The sequence below is a fragment of the Amphiprion ocellaris genome, chromosome 23 (assembly GCF_022539595.1).
Source record: "Amphiprion ocellaris isolate individual 3 ecotype Okinawa chromosome 23, ASM2253959v1, whole genome shotgun sequence".
NCBI classification, from domain to species: domain Eukaryota; kingdom Metazoa; phylum Chordata; class Actinopteri; family Pomacentridae; genus Amphiprion; species Amphiprion ocellaris.
Genome location: NC_072788.1, coordinates 12670988 through 12696369, shown reverse-complemented (window position 1 = coordinate 12696369; position 25382 = coordinate 12670988). Strand labels below are relative to the sequence as shown.

The window sequence follows — 25382 nt, the reverse complement described above, 5'->3', positions numbered from 1 at the left end:
AGCGTCATCCAACGTGTGATGACGTGTCCTTTTTATCACGTGGCCGAACTGACAGATCTGTCAGAATCTGTCAGATTGGCCACGCCCCCCACTGTCAGGTGGTCTCTGAAGGGTGGAGTCCCAGGTATTAGATGATGTAGACCCCCTCGTCCCAGTTCATGGAACTGCTCACCCACTTCCCGATCTCGATGGCCTCCTTGATCCATCATTTGTATTTGTTGGTCTCTGATGTTAAAATCCTCCCCCCGTCCCAGTCCATGATGTGATTATTTCTTTTCCAGTGATCTGTGATGGCTGATTTTTTGTTTTCTTGTTTGTCTTTTTCTTTTGTGTTCTTGTGAGTCGTCCAAATGTTTCCTTTTCACATTCTGTCTGGTTTTCTTCTTGTGTTGTACTTGTTTCGCCAATGTATGTTTTCTGGCATGATTTGCACGGAATCTCGTATATGATGTTGCATTTATTGTCCGGTTCTATTTTATCTTTTGGATGAACTAATAGCTGCTGGAGTTTTGTATGTGGTTTTACTGCTGTACTGATGTTGTGTTTTTTCGTTCTGTCTTTATCGTCAGTTATGATGCTTTTCCATTCGTATAGTGTCCTAACAACTGAAAGTTTGTGTGCCATGGGTGTTCTGATGTCCAGAGGAGGTACTGGTCCGTGTGTGCAGGTTTCCTGTAAACTGTTATTTTAATGCTACCGTCTTTGTGGTCAATGTTCATGTCCAGAAATGATATGGTCCGGTTTATTTCTTCTTCGTATGTGAATTGTATGTTTCCCATGTCGTCCATGTTGTTCAGATGATCAGTGAGTTCTTGTGCGTGTCCAGATTTTATTATTTCCAGGATGTCATCGACGTATCCTTTCCAAAGTGTGGGTCTGCAGTCTGTGGGTGCTGTGTGGATGGCTTTTGTTTCCAGGTCCTCCCCGACAAAGTTACCCATGATGGCCGCAAGGTAAAACCATACAGTAACGCAATTCTATAAAGCTGATAAAAAACTTACTGTCAGTTTTTTACTCACTGTGGGTTTAAGTCCTGCATCGCTATGGAAACCAGACAACGATGGCTAGAAGTAATGCCCTCTGTGCAGTGTGACACATAAATCAGAAAATAAAACCTAAAGTTGATGTGAACAACATTTTTTCCAAGTGTTCACAAATGTTAGTAGTGCTGGGAAAATAGTGGCTCCTCATACTTTACATATTTTACTACTTACATTTTTAACTTGTTTCCTTCTCACCAATCTAAACACTGCCTGCAGTTTAGCTGAAAATTCCTTGAATTTTTGCTTCGTGCCTGTTGGTCACTGCTGAGTTTGCTATGGTTTTTTGGTTTGGCCATAGAGCAGAGATTCTTTTTTTCACAGAAGCTGGTAGCAGCAAATGGTTTATTTTGTTTTCTTTTTAAACAGGACTTTTGACAGTTCCCTCTGTTTTTACAGTTTCTGACAAATGGTGTCATTTTGGCAATTTTTTTATTTATTTTTTTTTAAAGATAATATGCCTTCAAACCTATTGGCAGTTTATAGTTCAGAGGTCATAATGTATTGTTTCAGCATGGTGTTGATGCTTTTACTCATCAAAATGAAACTTAGCAACCATAAACTATTCAATCTCTGTCAGTATCAGATTGAATCCAAAGCGGTGAAGCCTGACTAACAGGTTTATGTAACCGCAGGAATAAACAGAGTAGGTGAGAAGAGGCATTGTTAGGTTTCATTATGAGGATGAAAGACAAAACGCTATGATGACCATTAAAATGGTGATTTTTCATTTTGTCACGACTCGTATGGATTTTGACTTTTATGTTTTTTTCCAGTTGAATTACAATGTATGTTAATAGTAAATTACTTGCATGGCCTCTTGTTGCCAAACTTCCTAAGTCAGATGAACTCACCCAACAATTTACTGGAAATCCTTTAAAGCATTTCTAGTAAACGATACTGCTGCAAGACAGTAAGAGACAGTTGTGAAATATGTCCTAAATCCCTCCCCTTTGTGCCCTTAAATGACTCCTACAGGCTAAACATACTAATCGTTTTGGCATCCGACAGGTTGATGGAATTCTACCCTCCTACCATGGGTGTAGCTCGGGCCTATAAAAACTCCTAATACCTTGCGTTTTACTGTGCATAGTTACCAATACGTTACACGTTAACAAGACATCAGAGACACCCACATCGTAGCAAAAAGGTAAGAGAAATCTTTTGTCTTTTCACTAGTGTTGTAAGTCTCTATCTTTACACAAGGTGTGGCATACACATCCCAGTGTTTGCGGCAGGGATGATTCACCTCACACCAATCAGCAGTCTAGATGGGTGGTGTAACTGCATCACATTATCAGATCGCGTGTTCGTTGCTTGAGATAGAAGACAAACTACTACTCAGATTAAGCTGTTTATTTTTCTATCTGTGTTTCAAAAAAACTTGTACAAGTATTAGTATCAATGTTACACTACTTATATATGGTATCAGTTTCAGTGTTAAGCTAGCAAGGCTTTCAAAAATAATAAATCCTAACAACAGTTTCTAAACTGAATGTAAAAAAAAAAAAAAAAACAATCTACAAAGATTCCATTTTAAAGGTCCTGTGTTGTGCCCCTCTTCAGCAAAGTAATGAAAGTTCCACATGTTGCCAGAATGTGTCTTTAAGTTTTGTAGCTCAGAGATGGTTAATTTCACCATGACTGTATAACTCCTAGTTGTAGTTCAGAGTCCTGTACTACGAAGCAAGATTTGAGGTTCGCGAGATAAGTTCAGGTTTAATTCAGAAAATACTAAAGGTTTGGACTTGTTGACCTTACAAATCTAAAATATGCTAACTTATCAATTTGAATGATTAATATTTGTTCTTTAAACTGTTTAATGTCACCAGACAGGAAGTGAATAAGTTTAAAACAGTTTTAAATGCTGTGAGAATGAGACGTAATATGAATTCATGGTCCATATCACCATGAAAATATTTTTTTATTGTTGATTATTTATTTATTTGTTTAATCATTTATCTTTTTTGTGGGCAGACTTTATCTCCAATTTGTTTGTAGAATCTTGTGATGCATGACAGTAATTCACATGAGTCTTGGAATAAGAATCTTACATCTGAGCAGTGATATTGATAAGCCTAATAATTACACATTCACATGGTCTGCAGTTTTTGGGGGCTTTTGCAACTTGCCTTCCTAACTTTGACTGCAGCAGGTGTATTGTTTTAAGCCTGTATTATATTGTAAAATCGTCATACTGGTTTAGGCTTACAGTTTGTTCTTCTTGTGAGAAATATGTTCAGCTGTACACTCCTGTGTGTGGCCCTCTTTAAAATATGAGTCAACCCACTTCATGCTTTGAACGATGTTTATGTTCAGTTTTCACTTTCACTTCTTTTAATAGACTATACAATTTATATTTATAGTCAGATCTTCTCTTACTCGAATAATTTCCTAGTAATATTGATAAATCTTAATTTTTTTATTTCACACATCTGTTTTTTTTTTTGTTTGTTTTTGCAACTTTCCCTCCTGATTTAGCTGCTGTCACTGTGTTACTTTGAGTCTGTATTATGTGTTTGAATATTCGTACTTCTGTAGTATTATAGTTTGCTCTCTCTGGTGCCAGTAGACGTGTCCATGTTTGTGATTGGTCATCTGCTGCCAACTCAATCTCTTTCATGTGAACACACTCAGAACCAGGTTCAGAAACCCTGGGTGATTTACTGACTTGATGAGCAGCTTCATTAGACCGCTAATCCCAACTCTGATTGTCCAGTTTAGTGAAGCCAGATAACAAAAAGATACCTTGGATAAGATGAACCTGCTGCCTCTGTTCTATGCAGTTATAGGCGAGATCAGGACCTTCTATTGCTGCTAAGTTTCTCTGAGCAGTCATTTGACATGGAAATGTTGCTGATTTCTCACAGCAACTCTTGTTTCTAGCTCTTGTCTTTTGTGAATTTGTCAGATAATGTATTTATATAATGGGTAGTTTAGCTAATGGAGTGTGTTTGACTCAGTATTTTATACTCGTTCTGAACAACAGAAGTATGTAGAGTTCAGCTGTACTAAAATGAAAAGAGAAGCAAACAGATAATACTGGTGGAGCTTTGGTTGCCCTGAAGGACTACAGGCGATATGAAAACACCGTAACTGTGAAGGAAAAATTACTCCCTTTCCCCTATTGAGGTCTTTCCTTGTGGCTGCTAGCTGACATCATCCTAAATTATCTTCAGACAGGCAGTTGCTGGAGGAGGAAGATATGCTAGGATTCTCTATGGTCAAGGTTAGATATTGTCGATTCTGACACGACTAAGCAGACGAGTTGTCTCCATATCGGTCTGTAATCTAAATCTGACCTCGCTGACATGAATGTGCAGCACTTCTTCTGACATCAGTAAACCTTATTCTCAACCTAAGCCATCTGAGCCCCCAGAGTGTCTCTGTGTCTGCCTCCTCAATCTTCTCTCGACATCGCAGAATTTCCACAACAGGAACCCTTTCAGTTTTGTTTGTTTTCAAATCAGTGTTGAAGACTTTCAATTTAGAATCAGCTTCTTAATTCCCACAGAGCTCTGGCCTGTTGGCCTACAGTCAAAGCTTATGGTAATGTTAGTCTGTTTAGCCACACAACACATTTTCTTATTGTTGATATTGCCATAAGAAGTAATACATTGGATGTTCAGTTCCTCAGACACAGTTCCTACTTACAAATTAGGTAAAATTGTGACTTGCTTGAAAAGCTGGAAGGTCATCTAGATGGGGGGAAGCAGAGGAATGGGAGTAGTAAGAATCTTTGTTTTAAACAAGTAAATATGGATTTTCACCACATTGGACCTTTAAGATCAGTTTTGCTTTTAGAACAGTCCAAAGTAGCTGACTTCTCTTTTCTACTTCTGTCCCAGATGGCAAACAGACCAGCCCTTTCCACTGCTAGAGGAGGGGAAATATATGTGTGGGATGGAATCGGAGATTCCCTGTCACTGTTGGATGTTGTGCATGCAAATCAGTTTGAAGGGCAATCATTTGATCGCACACTTATTGAGCAGACAGAGGTAAACTTTTACAGAGGGGCTCCACCGAAGTGGTTAAACTTTCACATTAGTGAACTGGAAGCCGGCAGAGCTCCTTTCATTAAACGAGATGGATATGAAACACTGAAGAGTCAAATTCAGCAAAGTAGAACAGTCCCTGGAATATCCACTGTGAAGCTGTTCCACCAGCCAGGATGTGGGGGAACTACAATGGCCATGCAGGTGTTGTGGGATTTGCGAAAAACCTTCAGGTGTGCTGTTCTGACCAGCTCAACCTCAGACATCACAAATGTAGCAACGCAGGTGGTGAGCCTTTTCACAGCAGGCAGTCGAGGCCATCAGAACACTGTGCTGCTGTTAGTGAATGACGAGCAGAAATTAGAAGATCTCCAAGAGACCATAATGAAGACAATTGCTGAACAGGAAATAGTTACCCATATGCCTGTGGTGACTTTACTCAGCTGTGTGAGAAAAGATGTAGTTCTACAGAATGACCAAGTTGTCCTGAAGGCAGAGCTCTCAGATACAGAGAAGCAAAAATTTAATGAGAAGATGGAAGAGCTCAGAGAAAAGTATGGTGACAACTACGAGCAGTTCCACGGATTTAGCATCATGCAAACTAACTTCTCTCAAGCCTACATCGAGCAAGCATGCACAGTGTTCAGTCCAGTCCAAAAAGCAAATCGACCATTGAAGAACCAGCTTGTTGCCTTCCTCTGTCTGCTCAACACTTACGTTCCAGGTTCATATCTCCTCGAGTCTCAGTGCCTGGACTTCCTCAAACATGAAGATGGTTCACTGGAACATGAAATGGAGCCTTTTAGTCACCTCATGATTACCTTCCAACAAGATGAAAGATCAGAAAAAAAAGTCCGCATGGTTCACCGTTTATTAGCGAAGCACTGTACAGAACTGATGGCAGAGGGAGGTGTGACCAGAAGTGACACAGCAAGAAACTTCTTGAACAATTTTTGCAGAAACGAAGTTCCCTCATTTTTGCTTGGTTTTGTCAAAGACATGCTAACAAAAAGAGAAATTAATCAAGAAGAAAAAGAGGAAAAGTTTTCCAGATTGATTCTAGATATTAAAGACAACGCCCAGAGTGCCTCTGTTTTAAAAGTTGCATCAAAGAAATTTGATCAAAATCCATTTTTTCCACAAGCTCTTGCTCGTTTTTCTTACATTGAGCAGAAACACTACAATCTAGCAGAAATGTGGGCAAAAAGAGCAAAGGAAAGAGATCCCAAAAATTCATTTGTTGCTGATACACTGGGCCAAGTCTATAAGAACCACTTGAAGAACCACCTGATGAACCAGGGGTCCACTGCCACACCAAGAGAAATTTTGCAACTGGCGGAAAAGGCCATTGAAGCTTTCAAACTTGAAGAACAACTTGCTGAAGAGGAACAAGGAGAAGACATGAGAGAAGATGGGACAGCAAAAATCTCGCATGTTTTTAACTCCAGAGGGCAGTTTGGTTACCTGCAGGTCTGCGTTACGCTGTATGACCTACTGGTCCGTCATAATGAACTTTGGAGATGTGTTCTCACTAAGAAAGTGTCAATGTGCTCTGTCCTGCAATTACTTGGAGACAACAAACTCTACAGATTTAATGATCTCATTAACAGCCTTCGAGATGAGGTTGAAAGAAAAGGGGATTTTTTTGAGAAGTATCTGACTTACTCAAAGCCCAACATGGAGAAAGATGACCCTGACTACATTTCTAGGGACACTGAATACTGCTACAGGAAGTATGTTGGAGACTCAGCACCAAGGCATATCCATCCAAATGGCGCTAAACTCATCCAGAAGCTTGAACAAAGCCTGCCTGACAGGAGGGAACTACTGTCGTATCTCGTCAGAGACTACACTGAATCAGAGCTTAAAGAGGTAACTACAAGGTGGAAAAGAAGTAGCTCAATCACAGATTCAGTCAACGACATGCTGGCTGACTTCATACAGAAAATGCCCCTGAGCCAAGTGGATGCCCCTGAGCTGCACATGTTAGCCCTCCTCTTGTGCTGGCCTGAAAATGAAGACAGATGTGTCTCTGACCTGAGCCAGCTGATTGGCCTGATGCACAGCTCCTATGAACATGTATATAAGAAGTACTTTCGGTCAAGGTACCTTCTCCCTCTGTTTTTCATCGGACAAGGTCAAGATCTGAACAGAATTGTTCACAGAGAACAATTGGAGCAAAGTGAGGAAACACCACATGAAAGCAATGCCTGGAGGAATGAGAGTATTTTCAGAAACCCCAAGGTCCAGGCGCGCCTGCTTAGAGTTGAAGGAGTGGTACGAAACTACAGAGTGTATGCAGCTGTTGGTGGCAAGGAGATTGAAGTGGATGCCAATCGGCGTAACAGCCTCTGGAAACAACGGCAGGTTTCCTTTTACCTTGGCTTCACCATCAGAGGTCCTGTGGCCTTTGACATCCAGACCAAAACCACAAAAACAGGTAAGATACTCAAACTTAAGAATAATTAAATACAGACATGGCAGAATAATTTAAACTTCCATTTCAGTCAGAAAGGTCCTCTTTCTCCTACAGTCAAAAGTTTGTGTTTCGCTGTGTAGAATTAAGGATGTGCAGATGCAACAAGCAAACACTACAAGCTTGTTTCAAATCCATTGACTAAACTGTAAATTTTCCTCATATTCATTGAACTTCTGATTTCAAGAGGCGGTCGTACAAGCAGGATTTATCACATCCACAATTTGGAAGCCAATTCTGTTCCAATATCGATTTCACACAAACGTAATCTGGAAACTGTGTGCTGAGTCATTCCTATTTCCAGTCTTGAAATTAAACTCATGAGGACTTGTTAGACTTTATATATAGATTCACCACAGCATATGGAATTTCAGCATCTACCATGCATTGGTTTGCTTTTGTTTCTCTCAGGTTCAGCGACTGCCTCAGGTCAGCATTCAGTGGATCAACATGGGACCGCTCAGATGAACGATGTGAGCAATCCAGGAGCCCCCACTGACGGACTTTAAAAGTCACACAAGACCAGGTAAGGAACATTCAAGTATATGAATCCTGCATATCAGACGGATCTCATTTTTGAGTGTGAGGGATTTAGATATAGGAAGGTATTTGTCAGTAAAATGGCAAAAATGAACCGTGCTTTGTCCTTGAGGTGAACCAGTTTTTGTTTGAGTGTTAATGGGATCAGTTTCTGGACTGTTGATAAAATAGTGGAATTTTGGATTTGATGTGAAGCATATCCAACCAGAGGTGGTGTGATGGAGTTAATACTGCTGATGATGGATCTGAGTATGGCTTATTCTTTGTTTATCTTCAGAAGGCCATATATGCATCACATTTAGCACCCAATAATGTAATCATTTATTGAGCCTGTAATAAAATCCAGCAACGCTATAACTTGACCAATAAAGCAATAGAATGTCTCAGCTGATATTGTAGTAACAATTTTACAGTTCTTGAAACACCTTTTTAGGCTAAAGTGACAGGAAGTTAGCATCAACAAGTAGTAGTATAAACTTTTAACTAGCATGTGCAGCCACTAATCTAGACTAAAGCGGGCCGCTTCACCCTCATGTTTTAACAAGCTATTTCCCATATATAGAAATCTGCAGATGATGCTGTGAAGCATTATTTTGTAAAGTAAATAAAAACACACAAAACATTGATTGACAACGTTTGATGCAGAAAGTGACCCTTTATAACCAGGTGGAACAAACATCCATGTGTTTGTCAGGGTCAGGTATCATGTAGTGCATGTAGAGGTGTTAGGAATGCTTATGTATATCTGCCTTAAGTGTTACTGAAAGTGGTTGTGTTGGATTGTGATTGTTCTCATAAGGTAGTATTTTGTTGGCAAATTGTGATAGAGAAAAATAACAGCAGGCTTTAGCAGACAGATATGAACTTTTTTGTTATTTTGAGTTTCTGTCTGGTTTAACTGCAGACTTTAAACAGTCCTTCTTTCTCCTCAGTCCAATCTAGTGTGTAATCATGCAGCATTCAGGATTACTAGTTTGAGGAAAATACCTGTAAAATGTTATTACAGTATCAGTCAAAACATTTTAAGCAAATTATGGCATTATTGGGTGCTTCATGATTCCTCCTGGGTACAGTCAGGACTTTGATGGACAGTCAATGTTTATTTCCTTTACCAGCTGTTGTAAGCAGTCTGTGACCTTCTTGTGACTGAGTAGTGTAGGTATTTTGGGGTGGTAATTAGCTGTGTTCAGCAGTTGTGAGGTTAGTGAGAAGTATTTTAGCCCTAGAAAGCTCCACTGTAACCTTCAAACTGAGCTGTTTTTTGTAGTTGAATATGTGGCTGGTATTTGTATGTAGGTTTGCATCTCTGAATTTACAATAAAGGAGCAGAAATATGGCTTAGATGGGGAAAACAGGTTGTGTTTTATTTTCCAAAGGTCACAAAAGAAATGTCAGATACAAATGGATACAGTCATTTTTCAGGCAATAAATAAATTCAAACTGGTATTTCTTGCTAATGAGGTGGAAAGTCGGTGTCATGTACGGTTTTGGAAATGAGAGTGACACTTGAAAAGGTCCTATTGGTTGATCTGAGCCATGAGCCCCTCCAGCTCTGGACGTGCCTTGAACCGTGAATGGTAATCAGCCTCGGTGTGCTACAACAGATGGAAGACAGAGGTGAACTATTACTGAAATGAAGTGGTTTGTTCTGTTTTGCTGTAGGGTTACAGATTGTTAGTGTGAATAGAATATGTAACAGGACACACATTGCTTGCAGTTACATGCTACTTTAGGGATTTTAACAATCATTCTAATAATGCTTCTTGTTTTTTTTCCAAGAAATTTCACCTCTCATGCCAGGTTTCCTCAGTTCTGACTGGTGAGGAGCTTCAGGTATTTACTCACTTAGTGTGTGAATGATGGTCAAACTGTCTTAAAGGGGATTCCAGGACTGCAACATATGTGACTGGTGAGTGGCGTCTTAGTTCCCCTTCCCTGTGCAGAGAAAGCTGCTGTAGTTTAACATAGATGCTTTTTTTATCCTCTCTCAAACCATCTGTTTTCTGTCCAGAATGTGTAGAAGATGAGTGTCCTTGATCCTTTAGATACAGGCGGAGTGTTGATTCTCATCCTGAGGAGCTGGTTCTTCTGACTTGAGCCGTGTAATCCTCACAGCATCTACAACATTGTTTAGCTTGTGTGTTGGCCTGTTTTTGTGTTGCCAGGTCTGAAGTGCACCAGGATGTTGTGATTGGACAAAATATCTGTTGATACTCTTTGTGTATGCGCTCCGTTTCTTTTCCCTCTGTCCTGGTACAGATATTCTCAACTCTCTGGTGTAAGGTTCTGATAGCGGCAGCATGGAGTTGGTGATCTGACCACAAGATCACATGGTTCAGACAACAAACAGTAAATTGTATCTCTACTGCTGATCAGCTCACAGCGGGTCTACTAGCGAGCAGAACAATGACTACTGTCACCAGCTGCAGGGTTAGCTGTAGGGATGAGAGATTCACTGCAGAGGTAGATGAATGACATGGAGGGCCAACGCAGCAGGGGAAACACGAGATGTGAAGAGGCTAGCAGACTGTTGCCAAATTAAGACAGTCCAGGACACAGGTTGAAAACCCCTTTCCTCAGCTGATGTTCTGGTAGGTGGTAGAGACAAAGAGTAGGTGTTGGTCTGTCTTCAGACCTCCTCAATGTGCACAGCATTGTCTAAAAAAGGCAGCTTGTTTTCCAGAACATCCCCCCTATGTAGAAAATTTCACAAAGCAGTTCACAAGAGAGGATATCAGGGAAAACAAACTGACTTTTTAGGACTGTGCTGTGCACACAGAGGAAGACAGAAACCTACACATTGACGACCACCTTCTCTTTGACTCCCACCACCGACTGGAACATAAGTGGGTGTTATCAGAACCTCACACCAAGGAGCTCATAGTGACCCTGCCAAGACAGAGGGAAAAGAATAAAGGAGCACTGCACTGTCGCTATTCCAATGGGGCCTTCATTAAGTCAGCAAAGAGATCTGGGGGAAAACACAACATCCCAGTGCATTTCAGATTCAGCAACACACCAAATCTGGTTTGCCCTGAAGCCAAACACAAGCTGAACAGTGCTACATGTGCAGTGAGGACAGCCAGCTCATCAGGACAAGGCTCAGCAATGTCCACATTCTGGACAGAGACAACAGATGGACAGGAGAAGTGATGGAAGGCATCTATGCTAAACTGGACCAGCGTTCTATGAACAGGGGATTGGTCTACACCACCACTAATCAGCCACGTATAATGCAGCACTGACATTCCTCCCAGACAGCTTCACCACCAGTCACCCAGAGTCATGAGGATGAGAATAAATTCCCCACTAGTCAATCAGAACTGAGGAAACCTCTAGGATGAGAAGTGAAACACACCAGGAGGAAGACTGCTCCAGCAGAATTATTCACCTTTTAACTGATTGGGGTTTGTGGCACTGAACTATCTGCATTGAGTTACTTTCCCATCTACAAGCAAGAGCATTGTTTCTTAATTTACATTCAGAATCTGTAATGCTCTCCCAGTCCTCTCTCCCAAATAGCTGCTGCTCAGGTACAGCACTGTTTGTCTACAGAATTACTGTTGCTGCACAGATGCTTTGTTTTCAGTGTGTCTCCTTGTGCTCTCACTCTCTGATCTTGGTGAAACAACCCACCAGAATGCCAGTATGATACTGACCAATTAAATCGTGGCTGTCTCCTTACAGGAACTCTCACAGCACCCCCTGGTGGTCACTGTTCATCACCCCCAGACCTCCAGGGTTATCATATGTACTACACTTGTTTTCTCGTAGGATTTGTACAGCTGATCAGTGTCTGGATTTTATTTTACTATGAAAGCTGCATAAAGCAAACTGGCTTCCACTGATCTAGTGTTGACTCTGGTTGGACAGATCATCGCCAACATGGATCACCCAAATCAATGACCTCAGGTAAGTGTTTTATTTGAACTGTGCTCACTTTGTTCAGATGTAACTGGTAAAGGCTTATTTACAGCATAGAAATACATCCAGGATGATGTGCTTGGTTTTCAATTGTAAATTATGCTTTATCACTGTTACTAGGCAACAAACAATAAAATGGATGCCAGCATGTTTGTCTGTTATTCTGAAGAGCCCAGTTAAACCACAACTGCCATTAGAGACACTAAAATATGTAAGGACCTGATTCTCTGCTCTAGAAGGCAACATGAATCCACAGTGACACATGTTGTATAAACTACAGGATATGTGTTAACCTTCAGGGTAGCGCTGCCAGAACAACATTCTGGTTGAAAGTTACCTACATTTTTTAAGCACCACAGCATCAAATCAACACTAAAGCGTATCTCGAGCCAGAGCAGGAATAAAAGCTGCTGGTTGTCCTCCAGTGGCACAGTAAATGTTCTATTTCCTCAATTAGACAAAAAAAAATGCTGCATGTATCTTTCTGGCAGCGCTACCCTGAAAGTTAACACATAAACCTTATTTTTTTTACAATAAGCACATATAACATGTATCACAGTGCATTCATGTTGCCTTGCTAGAGCAGAGAATCAGGTCTGTTAGATATTTTATTAGCAGTTACTGTTTAACTGGGTTCATCACAATAATACATCCATTTTGCTGTTTGTTGCCTAGTAACTGTGTGACATTAAGCATAGTGAACACTTAAAAACCAAGCACATCATCCTGGATGTATTTCTATGCTGCAAATAAGTTCTATCTGAACAAAGTGGTCACAATGACCAGAAAATACTCACTTGAGGTCCTTGATTTGGGTGATCCACGTTGGAACATGAACTGTACAAGTTCTACAAGAAAAAGCAGTCCTGGAGGGCAGGAGGTCCTGAACCTGTTTGTATAAGAACTACAAGTGACTTTCTGTGAGGAGACAGTGATGCGTTAAGTGGTTAACATACCTGGCATTCTCCTTGTTTCCTGACAGAGCAGAGATTTTGAGGGCGCAAGGAGAAAGCACTATTGAGCAGATTTGTAGCAGAGCCGGAGCAACTCAAGAGAGAGGGCAGGTTTTGAGGGAAAACATTTTAAATTCTGAAAATAATTTAAGAAATAATGCTCTCAAAATTAGACCAGTCTTAATAAAAGACAGAAAGGTAATTCCATATATCAGTCTTCTAACGGTGCTGTGGAGTCTGATTCAAAACTCAGAGTATAAAAGCTTCAGGATAGAATCGACTAAGACAAAACGGTGGCAAAAAACTTAATTACACGTCTGTCTGCTACTTTAGTGCTACAGACCATGTATTTATCAATAACAGCACACTTAAACTTGATTTGAGATTACAGTGTAGCTTCAGTATTAGTAACGGTGCTGGTGTCTAACTTAGCTGCTCTCATGCTAACTCACCTCCTTCACAGACAGCTGGACTCCCTCTGGTTGATTCTTCAGCAGAACTTCCATGAAGACGGGACACAGTGCAGCGTTGAGACTGTTCACCTGGAAGAACATAACTCAACTGTCAGGATGAAAACAAAACCTGCAATAAAGGAGATTTACAGTAGATAACAAAGGGAGTTTTACCTGGACAACTCTCTCATGAGTCTTTAAGACGGCATCAACGTACATCTTGGTGCCTTTCTCCTGCATCAGCATGACCTCTGTGGACTTTGTTGGCAAAGCGTAGCTGTATGGAGACAGCAGCAATAAAAACATGTAGCTTTTTACTGTACTGCAAAGATAACAAGGACAAATCAATTCATTGACTGTTTTGCTTATTAATGTTTTACTACACAGTTTATCTTTTGAGATTTATGCATTTATTGGTGTGGACAACTGGAAAAGCTCATTTATGTTTCTATGCATTTTATGAAAGTTAACAGGATTTTTTGTTTAGATGAAGCCTCGCATATTGACATGTAACCCAGCAGTTTAATCACTTTGATCTATCTTTGTATACATTTTAAGAATTTCACTAGATGATGGTTTAGGTCCTGAAATGCCATAAATTAAGTGTGTAAACTGATAAACTCTGTGGGATTTCTTGTGTCTTCTTGCATGTAGTAAGTCATGTGACTTATCCCATAAGAAAAGAACTGCAACAAGCCTATGTTTATGCAAATACAGGATTTCAAAATAGACTGTTTCATATGTAATTAACATCAGTTTTAAGAGTAATAAAAAAGTAAATGTATCCAAAGAAGGACAACTGAAAATAAAATATCTAGTGTCATTAGTAAATTATCTCATTTCAGATCATCCCAAATGGATCTTTTTAGATAAATTCTGCATACTACATTTACACTTTATTGTTTTAAATAAACATGGAGTTGGTTTAGTCGCTGTATAATCAGCCTGTCATACCTGAATCTGAGCCAACACAGATCCTCTCAACAAATGAATGTTAATCTTTTCATTATTAAAAAATACTAAACAAAAAACACAGTTCACACATCTCTTGAACAACAGTCAGTAATTTAACATCAACACCTCTCTTGTCAGCCTGATTTCCTGATCAAATAAGGAGTTTTATAACTGAGTTGTACACCAAGATAAAACTAATGCAGCTGAAAACAACAGCCCTGCAGTAAATGTTCTGTGTTTTACAGAGACTAACACTAACCTGTATGGTTGAATTACTGATTGATGTTTCTACTATTTTGTCCACCCAGTACTCCAGACTCATTTTTCATTTTGCTTGCACTGGTGTCTTCAATTAGTTTATCATCCATGTGCATCAGCACATTACTAGGTGCACCCAGAATGCTTCCCCATGCCTTTTAGTGCTGCAGTAACAAAAGGAACCAGCAAAACAGTGCAAAAGGGCAGAAAGTGCATGAATGATGGAGCAGCAGGGACTAGAGATGTTTATTTCTGACTGGTCAATAGGGGTCAACCATTTACTGGATCTTGTATTAAGATTTTTTTTTGAATTATCACTATAAATTTTTTTGCAAAGAAAATTAAATTACAAATGTGCTACTTTGATTCTGGTGGTCCTGAACGATGTCCTGCTCATCTTATTGGTCACAAATGAAGCGTGACAGCCAATCAAGTTGTCTTTTAATTGACACAAAGATATTTATTTTTACCACAAAATTTACATTCTGCAGAGATGTTGCAAATATTGGTAATTGATCTCTTTGTTTACTATTAATTGGTGTTGACCCCCACAGATCTACACTCTATTTCTAATTCCTGGAGACTACTAGCTCCCAAATCAAACAATCAACCTATTGCTCAGCAAACCAAAAATGTACCAGCAGTGTTTACAACTGTCATGTGAAATAACTATGTGACGGTAAACACCATTACCAGAATGTAGTAACCCCAATAAAGCACATTAAAGGACAATGAAACATCCCAAAACAACCTTTTTAACTCACTATTGTCTCTAATGAGGCAAAAATGACTCAAATCTGAACAAATGTCACAAACATATGCAGAACTAAGCTTGTACTCAAAATGAACACTAAACTACAGCCTGTGACAGTCTTCCAGGTCAGCAATGAACTACACAAACACCTGTGAGTCAAAATGCAGGGCACAGTAATGAAGTTTAACTACTGTCTACTGGGAAAAATGACGCTACACACTCGGAGGAAAACCTCACATGATGAGAATGCTCCTGCTACCTCATTTACACTGACAACAACAGGCTAAATAACAGAAACGCCCCGAAATGCGATGCAGTTCATCAGCACAATAAACAGCAGCCTCCTAAACTTTCAGAAAGTCGACTCAACCTCTTCATGAAGGGAGCGTTTGGACTGCAGTAGTTTAATCTTTGTGTACCTGATAGAACCTCACATGGTTCTAAGCCTGCCTTACAAAAACGCAACACCTGTGTCCTCACCTTTCTGCCACTCTGATGCCGAGCCGGTTGCAGAGGTTGTGGATGTACTGGGTGTAATGTTCCACCAGCGTCATGTCGTAACCTGACAGTTTCACATTCAGAGACCCGTATGCTGTGTCGGTGGCAGCGAGGATGGGCTTCATCGGCTGTTTTTCTCTCCTCTTCTTTGGCTGGAACAGAACACACCAACATCCAGGTAAACTACTATTGGGAGTGATATTTCAATAGTAGTTTTAGCGCTATAAATATTGGGTGTTGCACGTGAAATTAACGTCAAAAACACTCTCAGTAATGCAGTGAATGTACAAAGGCCTTGTGTTTGCATTGCAGCCATTTCAAGGTCATCTGTCAGAGTGTTCTCGCTAAATATTGAACCAATTCCAACCGTTTTTTGTTCCTGTTAATCATTTACAGCCATAAAATATGGGAAAATAGGGCCCGGGTTTAAAAACACACAAGTTATCCTATAAGAGGCAGGATTTGCTGCATTTATGATGCGTTCTAGTGTGAGACTCTTACCGCTTGTTTAGGTAAAAGATACCTCCACCTTCCAATCCCGTGGGTTGGCATGCTTCTGTACTGTCTTTCATTTGCAGAAGCCGTGCCTGAAAGGAAAAATATAGCATGCAAAGACATTACCTGGAGCAGAGCGACATCATTTATGTGGAGGACAAGTGTTTTATATTCATACCAGTCTTTCAATACTTACACCAAATAGGATGCCGGATGGACGGTGTGGCCCTTTAAAGGTAGAAACAAAAAGAAAGAAGAATTAGTCAGAATCAGTTATTGTAGAAAGTGTAAGTGTGAACAGAAGATCAGTTTAAAAGTTCCTCTACATGCAGAGCTGCATCATACAGGAAGGTAAGATCAGAGAATTTTTGTATCTTTTGCACTCGTAGTAATATGACCGTTGTACTCGCTGAGTTAACTGCTGCATTCTCAGAATGCAGCAACACTGCAGGGTAAGTTTTTAGCTAAATATATGTAGAGGACAAAATGAAGACAACCTGCTACACTTTACTGTGGGTAAAGTGTTTTTGTGTAGCTGGGTATTTTACATGACCACATGAGGTGGTTTAGATAATCTGGCTCCTTTACAGTCTTTCAGAAAACACTTTGATCATCTTGTTATGTTTCACTGTCACCGCTGCCTCTAAACCTCAGCAGTTACAAATGCTGTGACTGCATACAGAGGATTTAAAAAGTGCACATACCCCACTTTGTTAAAAAAAAACAAAAAGGAATTTAAACCATTAAACCTTTTCTACTTTTATTGTGAAATTGCAACCTATAAATTAAAGTGAAAAACAGGAGTCATTTTAAGGGGGGGAAACAATTGTATAATACTTTGATTACATTGCAAAACTTGGCCATTCTCCCTTTCAAACACATTCTAACTCTAATGTCAGACTGGCTAGATATCTGGGTACAGCCATCTTCAAGTCACTCCACAGATGTCACTGGATTTAGAGCTGGAGTTTTTTCACCTTAACTTCTAGACTGCATTTTCAGTTTGCACATAATTCATCTTTGTTTCATTATTTTACATCACAAAAACCTGCCATTTTAACAGGGTGTGTAGACTTATTTTATCCACTGTTCATTGAACCATCCTACCACAGGAGAATTAAAAACATCTGCAAAGTCTCACCTGCATGATGTAAATGCTTGATTTAACACCAGCACCTGTTGTGTGATGGACACCTGCAACTGGACAAGACAGAACGACATGAGCAGCCAAGTTTATGCACGTTTATCATCAATATAAGTTTAACAATGTTGCCCGTTCTGAACACAGTCCAGCTAATCTGTCTACTAACTGTTAGTCACACTAGTACTACGTAGTTTTAATACACTATATGAAGTCTACAGTGATTAAAAACAGGCTGTAATAATCTTCTTCATGACACGTTACAATTGCAACTGTGTTATTTCCAAACACAATAACAATAAATGTGTTTACATGCACACAAGTGTTTTTTTTCAGTATTCCTGTTGTATTTTGCACAAGAAATTATCATGGTTTAAAAAATATGCAGATGCTACCTGGAGTACTCTGACAGAAATCACAATACTGTGGTGTGGTATTTCATTATCTTGGCCATCAAAGAAGGTTCATCTTTGCCTTAACTTTGAAGGAAATTGATTATTGTTGCTCAATTCGCCTCAAAAAGCCAATCAGCCCTTAAAGTTAAACCTCCTCAAGTGCACGTATAAAAATAATAGTGGATCACAATTTGAATTGGAGTTTAAGTTTAATTCTGTCTCTCAGAGGACTTGTATTTAGAAAAATTGCTATAACTTTACCGATAGAGACAACCACAAGAGTGATGTGAGTAAGAGAAAAGACTCTGTATTGTGTCACAATATATATATAGCAGAAAAACTAAATACTGGACAGTCATTTCGTTTTCCAATATAATTTCCACTATAATTTGATGCACAAATGAGTTCATGAAATGTATGAGAATTGTAAGAGGAGACTCATATATGGGAATATCACAGTTAACCCAACACCAATTCAAATAACACCAGATAAATTTGAACAGCAGAATATTTATGTACGTTAACACTCTCAACTCATAATAACTCTTTTTAAAATATAAAATAATAGTATACAAAATAATTTGAAGCAAGGGCACCTAGAAGTCAAGTCACTGTCAGCTATGGGGCTTATTTTAAACAACAGCCTTTGAGCCAAGGTGTTGCAAATTTATTTAACAAGCTTGAAAATTAAGGCTAAGAGACCCTGCTATGTTATTAAATGTGTAGATTTACCTTAGATCATTATCTAATGTTAAGTCAGTGCAAAATTATACTGGGAAAACCCGACAAAATCCAAAGATTCCTGATGAGTAGCACATCCTGGAGAGGAACGACATAAATTAAGTTTAGCAATGTCAGAAAGTGTATTCAGAAGTGCATATATATAAATAACAGTGATTAACTTCCCAGTATTAACTAGCTCGACCTGCAGGTTGCACACCTGAGGGGGAGGCACCTCACGTGACCCGTCCTAATTAGCTACTCCAATTAGCCGTTTTAAAGCAGAAAAAGCGTTACACAATACACAAAAAAGAATGACAAAGTTTGACACAGGCTCATATTTACTTTAATTTTGGTTCAAGTTAACTCAACAAAGCTACAAAACGCTCCCTGCGGAGGACTTCCGGTATGACGGAGAAGTGCGTAACAGCATAATTTGTAGGCTCCCAGGTGGTCTTATTCCCCCTGAAGAATTATACAACTTTTTGATAAGCTAGTCGTGAAACGGCATGAAAGGGGGAAATAAACAGAAAGCAAAAGGAAAATCTGGGCAAAACGTGGAGACGAGTGATTTTTCATCGAGTGACAGTGTGAAATTCGGTTGCGGTGCTAATGAAGCTAGTGTGCACATGGACATGGAGGCTATCCAAGCTAACATCATCGCTGAAATACAGGCGGGCCGAGTGGATGTGAAGAAAGAACTGACTGAAAACACTGGACAACTGAAAAGTGAACTCGGCGATTTCAGAGGAGAGGTTAGTCTGAAACTATATACTATTGCCACTGACCTAAAAAACATAACGGATCGAGTCGAGCAGGCGGAGCAGAGATTGGCCGAGGTGGAACAGTGGAGCACCGAAGCTAAAGAGTTGCTGATCCACGCCTTGGAACAACAAGACTCTCTACAAGCGAAACTGACGGACCTAGAGGCACGTTCGCGTAGAAATAATATACGTATCCACGGCATTCCTGAAGACGCCGAGGGTGAAAATATCCAGGACTTTGTCACAAACTTTTTGAAAGCTGAGCTGCACCTTCCTGACGCCTCCCTCGGTATCCAACGCTGCCACCGGTCCCTCGGAGCCAAACCCCCCGCAGGCTCTAGTCCAAGGTCGGTCCTTATCTATTTCTTGGAGTATAAAACCAAAGAGATGATACTCCATGATGCTTGGAAAAAAAGACAAATCTTTTACGACGGCAAGTGAGTGTTTTTCGAGCAAGACTATCCAACCGAAATAATAATGAAAAGAAAGGCGTACTCTACCATCAGAAAAACATTAAAAGAAAAGACTCTCCGTTTCCAGACTCTCCACCCAGCCCGACTCAGAGTTCACTTCAAAACCGGCCCGGTTGTTTACAACAGCGCATCAGAGGCAACAGCTGACTTGATAAAAAGAGGACTACTCCCAGATACCACCGGTGAATGTCTCCCTACTGATGATGCACCCATGACGAGAGCCAGTCAACCACCCTGGGAAACTGCAGGTGCAGCTTCACGCCGACACCGGGACAGGAGGCTGAGAGACATCCGGGAAAAACTGAAAGGATTTCGGCACGACGCCAGCACTTCATAAGAACTTTCCCATGTTATAAATGAATGAGGGATCACTCAAATAGCATGAGTAAGTAAAGTGTGAAACACAAAGGTAAAGCCGTATTTCCTGTTAGGATTGTATAATGATTAAAACTAACCACCTTGGGGTCTGCTTTCTGATTCTCTAATGTGCGCTGCTCCATTTTTGTTTTGTGGGAGATGGCAGTCTGCACTTGGAGGGGACCCTTCTAATCTGAGGGCTTCCGCCTCTAAAATAGAAGTTGAAACCATACTTCACAAATGGAAGTTTGTTCTGAATTGTTCCTATTCAAGGTTTAAGTTAATATACAGACAGACGTTCTTTTTCTGTTCAGGTCATCACAGGGAATTCAGAGATGTTGTTGAAGTTCTAGTTATTACTGATTTTGATGCAGAATGAGGGATATAAAATAATCACGCTTAACATGAACGGGTTGCATAATCCTATAAAAAGAAAAAAGACAATTGGTAAAATGAAACAAGAAAAACAAGATATTTTTTTGCAAGAAACGCACCTACCCCAGTAAAAGTAAACAATTGATAAAAAAGATCTTCAATTTAATATCAGAGGAAGCCTCAGGAGTCCTAATCTGTGGAGGTGACTGGAATGTCTGCTTGAACCCTTCTTTGGACTCCACAAACCAGACAAAAAAGATGCAACCGGAAGCATTATATGTTAGAAAACTAGTAAAAGAAATAGGAATGATTGATATATGGAGAGAGGCACATCCACACGAAAAGTGTTTTAATTTTTTCTCCTCTCCACACGGGGTTTATTGACGAATAGACTATTTTTTTATGTGTAATATAGACAGACATAGAGTTATAAAATGTGACATTGGAGTAAAAGATATATCTGATCACGCTGGGGTGTATTTGACACTTCATTTAAGCAACAAACCAAAAGAGACCTTATGGAGACTGAACACAGGTTGTCTTAATGACACCAACTTTCAGGCATTTATGGAGAATGAATTTAAAGAATATATGACCAATAATGATAATGGAGCTGTGTCTCCTAGCATTCTGTGGGACGCTGCTAAAGCTGTCCTTAGGGGCAAGTTCATTATGTGGTCAACCCAGAAGAAAAGGGAAAAGGAGAAACAAATTAAAGACCTGACTATGAGGCTTAAATCTTTGGAGAGAAAGCATATGGAATGTAATGACACTAATACCTTAAATCAAATAGAAGAAACAAAACAAACATTAAATAATATCTATGAAAAACAGATAGAGAATAAAGCAAAGTTTATAAAACAGAGCTATTATGAAAACAGCCCAAAATCTAAAAAATTGCTGGCTTTGAGAATCAGAAGACAACAGGTGGACAGACTGATAGCTAAAGTGAAGGATCCTGACAATAATAAGTTGTGTTATGAATCAGATGACATACAAAATTCCTTTGAAAAGTATTACACAAAATTATATGCACAGCCACAAGCAGCTGAACTTGAAGAAGTGTCTAGGTTTCTGACATCTTTAGATTTACCATCTATTGGAACAAAGCAAAACAAAGTGTTAACCCAAGAAATAACAGAAAACAAAATAAATAAAGCAATATCAAGATTGAAGACAAATAAAATGCCAGGCGCTGATGGCTATCCATCAGAATGGTATAAGTGCTTCAGAGCAATCTTAGTGCCAACCCTTAAAGATTGTTTTAATTATGTTCTTAAAGGAGGAGAGACTCCGTTATCCTGGAGACAGGCAGTGATCTCAATAATTCCTAAACCCGGTAAAGATAAGACTGAATGTAACTCATATAGACCTATATCTGTTTTGAACATAGATTATGATTATATGCTTCAATCTTAGCAAAACGGATGGAAGATATTATTCCTGACTTAATCGACACAGACCAGACAGGTTTTGTGAAGAATAGACAGACGCAGGATAATGTTAAGCAGGCACTCCATGTAATTAGTTATATGAAAAATACTAATTGTGAATCAGTAGTTATCAGTCTGGATACCAAAAAGGCTTTTGACTCAGTCTGATGGCAGTACTTCTATCTTGTTCTTCAGAGATTTGGCTTTAATACTCAGGTGGTGAATTACTTTAAATCCTTATACAGCTCACCAACAGCCAGAATTAAAATTAATGATAATATATCCAAAACTATATCCCTCCAAAGAGGATGCAGACAGGGGTGTCCCCTCAGCCCCACCCTGTTCGCCCTATTTATAAAACCTCTGATGCAGGCTATCAGAGAAGACAAAGACATATCAGGTGTTGTAATTGGAGATGAGCAACATAAAATATGTGCTTACGCTGATGATATTCTTTTAACACTCACTGATCCAAATAAATCTCTGCCTAAATTATTATCCCTACTTGAAACATTTGGTTTATACTCCGGCTACAAGTTGAATTTGCATAAAACTCAAACCCTCTCTTTCAACTACCACGCATCCAAAAACATTCAAAAAATGAGTAAATTTAAATGGAAAAACTCATTTCTTAAATATTTAGGCATAAACATACCTAAGGATTTAATACAGATCTATGTTCATAATTACCCACCTTGAACGATTGATATTAAAAATGATTTAAACCGCTGGTCATTACTTCCTATGAATATATACAATCGAATAGATATTATTAAAATGAATATACTACCCAGACTACTCTTTCTCTTTCAGTCTTTACCTGTGGAGATACCTGCTAAACAGCTCACTGAATGGAACAGATTAATCTTGAATTTTATTTGGGAAAAGAAAAGACCAAGAGTAAAGTTACAGACATTGCAGCTTCCTAAAGACAAAGGTGGGATGGCACTGCCACACTTTGAAGATTATTACAGAGCAGCACAACTGCGGGCATTAGTCTGCTGGTGTGATCCTAACATTGTTGAAGCAAAATGGAAAAATTTGGAGCAAACCCAAATAGATGAACCACTAGTGTCTATTCTAGGAGACAGGAACCTTCAAAAGAAAGGCCTAGATAAACTCCCCAATTTGAGTACTGTCCCATTAAACATTTGGTATAAAAAATGTAAAGATCAAAAATTTGAAGAATCAACAAAAATATTACGCTGGATTGCTTATGATTCTGATTTTGAAGCAGCTAAAATGGACAGTAGATTTAAGCAATGGATCAGCAGAGGGATCACGTCTTACTGCACTACTTCCAACAACTTATAAAAATGTATAACTTAGAGAAGCAAGACTTCTACAGAGCTCTACAGTTAAGATCCTACTTTGACAAACATATTAAAAATACTGAGGAGAGGGTGCCCGTATAGCTCAACACGTTAAGCGGGCGACCCATGTACAGGAGCTGGACCCTGACGCAGCGGCCCGGGTTCGATTCCCGCTCGCGGCCCTTTGCTGCATGTCTTCCCCCAACTCTTCTCCCCTGTTTTCTGTCTCTCCCTCACTGCGCCTAAAATACAGCCGAAAAAAGGCCAAAAAGATAACTTAAAAAATAAATAAATAAATAACTACTGAGGACAGAGGAAAATGCCTGATTAATATTTTTGTTGATGTTATGAATGGTAAAACTAACAAAAAAATGATTTCTAGAATCTACTCATCCCTGCAACAAGAAAGAGGGCTCTCTACAATGTATGTTAAAACCAGATGGGAGAATGGGCAAATGTAAAGTTAACTGAAGAGGAATGGTTAAATATATGTAAAACACAGTCCACTACCTCTAGTTCGCATTTCTGGAGAGAATTTACTTGGAAAAATATTTTGAGGTTCTTTATCACCCCCAAAATTAAGCAATTACAAAATAATAAACCTGAATATGGACAGGGTTGGAGATTGTGTGGCGCTAACTCTGCAGGGCATTTCCATATATTCTGGGATTGTCCTGTTATTTCCTCCTATTGGATGGATGTTGTGACTGCAATTAGACTTATCATCACACCAGAGATCAATTTTACCTTTGATGTAATATATTTAGGAAATTTACCAGGTGGGCTCAAGAAAGGAGAGAGATATTTATTGCAAATTTTATTGGCTGGTAGTAAAAAAGTAATCACTAAATAATGGCTGAATAAAGAATCTCCAACAATCACTGAATGGAAAAAAACTAATTCAGGACATCCATAGTATGGAACAAATGACATTTTCCTGAAGATACACCACCAAAAAGGGAGAAAAATATTGGAAAAACTGGATGTCATATTACAACCGGGTGGGATGTTGATGTTCCTGCTTTGGTTTACCTCAACCGTGTTTACAAAAACCCATTCTCCTTTATTTATTTATTTATTTATTTTTAATATATTTTGATTAGTTTATCTATGTTGTTTGTTTTTCTGGACTTAACTGATCATTGAGGACTCAAAAGAAAGGACCTGAAAGAAACATGATCTTGTATACCCTGATCCTGATGTAACCCACCTCATTTTCCATTTATATAGTTTTATACCTCTGCAAGCTTAATTTTACATGCTGGCGAACTCCCTGACTGTTATGATGACCTCACCTTTCTGTTGTTAAATGTACAATTTTTGTTGTTTTTGTATTGTAAAGGCAAAAATATAAAAATAAAGTATAAAAAAAACGCTCCCTGCGGCGTGAATACAACTACAGCTGGACGATGTGACCTCTGTGAAGGAAGCTAACAGTTAGCCGAGAGAAAACTGACGCTTCGTTACCTTCCGGAGGACCGGGTTCATAACTCAGCCGCTCTCTGTCCGAGTCCACCGAAAAACACACACCGTGAACGTCGAAAGGAGATTCAGTAACTAAACAGCACGGAACACAAATAAACAGCGTCCAAAACGTGTGCACCAACTGCGTCTGTTGACCCCGGAAGAGCTCCCTGGAAACCGGTCCGTCATCAATAGCGTCCGTCCGCTAAATACTATCACAAACGTTCCGGGACAAAGCTGAACGTTAAAGTGGTATTAGGTAGTGATGGTCCTCTGATACCCGAGGCTTCGACACATGCGCTGTAGCTCATGAAGCAAACGTATCGAGCCACTGTGCCGAGGCGTGGTTTGGTCACGTGACTCGTGACGTTTGAATCACTTCAGTGATGTTTGAAGCACTCAACTGCTTCGAATCACCTGATTGATTCGGTTTGTTATGTGAATCACTCAGCGGGATCGAGTGTTCCGGGATAGGAGATCCCTATTTAGTGTTGTTCATTTGAATTGTTTTTCGCAGAATAGATTGTTTTTTTTGCTGTTGTTTTTGCTTTGAGAGTTAGTAGTATGTCAGATTTCGTAGAGAATATATATATATATATATATATATA

The 25382-nt window shown here is 39.4% G+C and overlaps 2 protein-coding genes across 2 annotated transcripts; one reads left to right on the top strand and one right to left on the bottom strand.

Annotated features, from left to right (window-relative positions):
- The first annotated feature begins 987 nt into the window (after positions 1-987).
- Positions 988-14164, top strand: sb:cb1081 (sterile alpha motif domain-containing protein 9-like). The gene is made up of 4 exons (XM_035953890.2): positions 988-2190; positions 4889-7475; positions 7923-8037; positions 13392-14164. Exons 2-3 carry the CDS (start codon positions 4889-4891, stop codon positions 8018-8020), a joined length of 2685 nt encoding a protein of 894 aa, XP_035809783.2. The 5' UTR covers positions 988-2190; the 3' UTR covers positions 8021-8037; positions 13392-14164.
- On the bottom strand, positions 9390-24978 carry mrpl48 (mitochondrial ribosomal protein L48). The gene is made up of 8 exons (XM_023282515.3): positions 24778-24978; positions 17481-17539; positions 16536-16567; positions 16346-16431; positions 15827-15996; positions 13555-13657; positions 13381-13470; positions 9390-9646 (listed from the first exon to the last, which is right to left on the bottom strand). The coding sequence occupies exons 1-8, from the start codon at positions 24796-24798 to the stop codon at positions 9569-9571; spliced, it is 639 nt and encodes a 212-aa protein (XP_023138283.2). The 5' UTR covers positions 24799-24978; the 3' UTR covers positions 9390-9568.
- Positions 24979-25382: the final 404 nt, after the last annotated feature.

What these genes read in the sequence shown, in the direction of transcription:
- sb:cb1081 (XM_035953890.2), top strand. Translation starts at nt 4,889, where the DNA reads ATGGCAAACAGACCAGCCCTTTCCACTGCTAGAGGAGGGGAAATATAT. An exon ending in GACCAAAACCACAAAAACAG is followed by an intron (nt 7,476 to 7,922) that starts GTAAGATACTCA and finishes TGTTTCTCTCAG; the next exon opens with GTTCAGCGACTGCCTCAGGT.
- mrpl48 (XM_023282515.3), bottom strand. Translation starts at nt 24,798, where the DNA reads ATGAACCCGGTCCTCCGGAAG. An exon ending in TGAACCCGGTCCTCCGGAAG is followed by an intron (nt 17,540 to 24,777) that starts GTAACGAAGCGT and finishes TGTCTTGTCCAG; the next exon opens with TTGCAGGTGTCCATCACACA. An exon ending in CATCCGGCATCCTATTTGGT is followed by an intron (nt 16,432 to 16,535) that starts GTAAGTATTGAA and finishes TTTTCCTTTCAG; the next exon opens with GCACGGCTTCTGCAAATGAA.